We start from the raw sequence: 3,522 nt of genomic DNA on the forward strand, positions 1-3,522 counted from the left end.
GGCTCCCGTAGTGTCGGCGCCCGTCCTGCAGCCCAGGGACAGTCCAGGGCCCCCAGCAGAAAGGTCAGGGGGGGTCGGAGCTTTCCCAGCAGGCTGCCGAGCCCTTGCCACTGCTGGCCCCGGGGCACGAGGAGCTGGTCCCCGGCGGGTGACACCGTCCCCACCCGCCCTGGCCCAGCCCGCGGGGATCTGCTCTCTGTCCTGCGTGACACTTGCTCCCCAGCCCGGGTGTTGATGTGTGAAACCATTAACCTCTCACTGCTTCTTCCCTTCGGCTGGTCCCTCGCAACAGCTGCCTCCCCCTGGAGCCACGCAGCCCAGCTCTGATTTATGAGCCACCTGCAGCCCACGGGGTTTCTGGATCCCTGGTTTGGCAGAGATGGCTAACGTGGGCAGAGCGACGCCTTCCCGGCTCGCTCTCTGGACCTGCCTGGTGCTTCCCTGCATCTAAAGGCTTCTGCAGAGCCCGGGCACCCCGTTAACCCCGTTTTCTCTGCGGTCCAGTTGCAGGAGCTGGTGTGCCACGTGATGATGGGGAACCTTGTCATGTTTCGGAAAGACTCGGTGCTGAACATCCTGAGTGAGTAACACTCCTGTGAGCACGAGCATCTCGGCAAGAGCGGGGGGTTCCTGGGCACCCCCAAACCTTCCTGCGCTTTGGGTCCCCGTTTTTTCAGAGACACCCCAAATCTCTGGCAAGGCAGAAGGCCGCAGCCTTCACCAGGGCTTTGCCCTTTCTGCTCGGGAGGGCTGTAGTCGAGCTGCACGTGGTCGGCAACATCACGCATGGCCACGCCGCCGTGGGAAGAGCCCTGCAGAGCTCACGCAGCGTCCCCAGAGGCTCTCGGGGTGGATTTTCTCGTGGAATTATTGCTGCTGCGTAAAGGATCGCTGCCCTAAAACAGATTGTTCGATTTAGCAGCGTGACCCAAGCTCGAATGGTTTTTACCAGGCTGGTTGGATGATGCCCCAGCCCAGGGCAGTGCCAGGCAAGGTGTAACCAGGGCTCTGCACACCTGCACAGGGGAAAAAAAACCAAAACAACAGCTGGGAAGTGATGGCAAAAGGGTGGTCAGAATGGCTGGAATGGGGATTTCCCTTCGTTTTCTGTTGAGTGTGACACCCCAAGAGGAGAAGGGCCCTCGCTGGTGTTTAGTTTGGCCCTTGGACCATCCTGAACTATCACAGCAAAGCTCCCGGGCGCAGGCTCAGCCCTCTGCCGCGTCCCCTTGGCCACTGTGGAGGAAAAGCCAACGGCCTCCTGGCTTGTATCAGCCACAGTGTGGCCATCAGGAGCAGGGAGGTGACAGTCCCCCTGTGCTCTGCACTGGGGAGGCCACACCTGGAGGGTTGTGTCCAGGTTTGGGCACCTCAATATAGAGAGATCTCGAGGGGCTGGAGCGAGGGCAGAGGAGGGCGACGAGGCTGGGGAAGGGCCTGGAGAATAAATCCTGTGAGGAGCCGGGGAAGGAGCTGGGGGTGTTCAGTGTGAGGAGGAGGAGGCTGAGGGGAGCCCTCATCCCTCTCTGCAGCTCCTGACAGGACATTGCAGAGAGGCCGGGGCTGGGCTCTGCTCCCAGGGGATCAGGGACAGGACAAGAGGGAACGGCTGGAAACTGCCCCAGGGGAGGGTCAGGCTGGGCAGGAGGAGAAAATGTTTCACCAAAGAGTGGTCGGAGAGCGGAGGGGGGGAGTCCCCATCCCTGGGGGGGGTTCAGGGCCGTTGGGATGAGCTGTGGGGGGATGTGGGGTAGGGGAGAGCTTTGTAGAGTCTGGCTAAGGGTTGGACTCGCTGATCCCGAGGGGCTTTTCCAACTGGAATGATCCTGGGATTCCTTCTGTGAAAAGCCTGGTGCCCGGGATCTCTCCCTCGTGTTATTCCTCACCTTTCCCCCCAGGATCACCAGTGGGTGACCCCGTTCCCCTTGTTGCTTTTTAACTGGACCTCGGCTCGCCCCCACGCAGGCCGCTGCCCGTCACACGGTGGCAAAGCCCTTTGCAGTTTCCCTGTGGCTCCCACCCAGCCTCTGAGCTGGCCACAGCCCCCTGGGCCGGGGGGGGCTTTGGGCAGAGCTCAGTGCACGGGGGCCAGCGAGTATTTTGGGAGAGAAGCCCCCTCACCCCGATCCGATGCTGCCTGGATCCCACTGGGGTGTTACACAAGCTGCACGCAGCAGTGGGCTAAACCCATTAATTAAAAAGCCTCATTAATTCTCTTCCTCTGAGCCCCCAGCAGCTGCCTTAGCGACTCTGCAGCTCTGCCTCAGCCGGCAGAGCCGACCCCGGGGGCCAGCTGCCGGGGGTTTCGGACCCCGGGACCTTCTCCCCTGCCCGGGGTGGGTGGAACACGGGGCGGGAGCCGCGCTGTCCCCGAGCAGGGGTGTCCGTGGTGGCTTTGGCCCGTCCCTCTCGCCATCCTGCACTTTCCCCCCCCTAGTTCAAAGCCTGGACTGGGAGACCTTTGAGCAGTACTGCACCTGGCAGCTCTTCCTCGCGCACAGCATTCCGCTGGAGACCATCATCCCCATCCTGCAGCACCTCAAATACAAAGGTGAGCTGTGCCCTAGGGCTGAGGGGGGGGGGAGAGGTGGGCGCAGGGTCCTGGAGCTTGTGCTCAGGGTGTCCTTTTCCTCCGCAGAGCACCCCGAGGCGTTATCCTGCCTGCTGCTGCAGCTGAGGAGAGAGAAGTAAGTGCCGCCGAGCGCGACGCTGCGCAGGGGCTCCCGCGGGGCTGCCCCCCGGCTTTCCCGAGCACCCTGGGGTGTCGGGGACAAGGGGACACCACCCGGGACAGAGCAGGGTGGCTGCGTGTGACAAGACCCCGGCCGTAGCGCCCTTCGTTGGCCCACGTGCCGACGGGCTGTTTGTCTTGTCCCCCTGCACGTCCTGGAGCGCGGGGAGCGGCACCAGAGCTGCCTCGGCGTCCGTCTGGGCTGTGTCTGCCCGCATCCTGCTGCTCCGAGGGGAGCAGAGCTCTGAGGAACTTTTATTTGTTTTCATTAAGGCCGTGCACAAGACTGGCTGATCTAATCCCAGCTCTAAATCGCGTTAGCGAAAAGCCCGCGGGGATGGGGAGCGCAGGGGCGAGCTCGGGCTGCCAGCGGGCAGCAGCGCTTCTCCCCCCGCGGGGAGGATGCTCGGGGGTGGCTGGTGGCCTGGAGGAATTGCATGCCAGCCATCTCGGGGAAGCAGAGGAGGGTGAATGCTGCTTGTCATCCCCTGAGCTCGGGAGCCGGGGCTGCTGCGTGGGTTCTGGGGGGTGTCTTGGGAAGTTTGGTGCCACCTGAGCTGTGCCCGCGCTCCTGTGCCAGGTCCCTCCAGGCACAGCGGCTCCGCAGACTTGAGATATCCAGGTTGGAAACCTCCCATCAGGCTCGAGTGGCTGCAGGGGGGGGTCCTGGCTGAGTCGGGTACAAGTTTAGTTCAGTTTTGGGCCCCTCACCCCAAAAAGGCCATTGAAGGACTCGAGCGTGGCCAGAGAAGGGCAACGGAGCTGGGGCAGGGTCTGGAGCACAGGTCTGC

General features: G+C 62.9%; 1 protein-coding gene across 1 annotated transcript in view; it reads left to right on the forward strand.

Annotated features, from left to right (window-relative positions):
- INTS3 (integrator complex subunit 3) overlaps positions 1–2,897 on the forward strand; it is a 26,054-nt gene extending 23,157 nt beyond the window's left edge. Inside the window, exons 18-20 of the mRNA XM_026863920.1 lie at positions 505–580; positions 2,438–2,551; positions 2,639–2,897. Coding sequence (XP_026719721.1) covers positions 505–580; positions 2,438–2,551; positions 2,639–2,691 — 243 coding nt within the window. The 3' untranslated portion in view covers positions 2,692–2,897. The remainder of the gene's footprint in view (positions 1–504; positions 581–2,437; positions 2,552–2,638) is intronic.
- The last annotated feature ends 625 nt before the right edge of the window (positions 2,898–3,522 follow it).

The sequence above is a fragment of the Athene cunicularia genome, assembly GCF_003259725.1.
Source record: "Athene cunicularia isolate RWA chromosome 25 unlocalized genomic scaffold, athCun1 chr25_part1, whole genome shotgun sequence".
Lineage (NCBI taxonomy): Eukaryota > Metazoa > Chordata > Aves > Strigiformes > Strigidae > Athene > Athene cunicularia.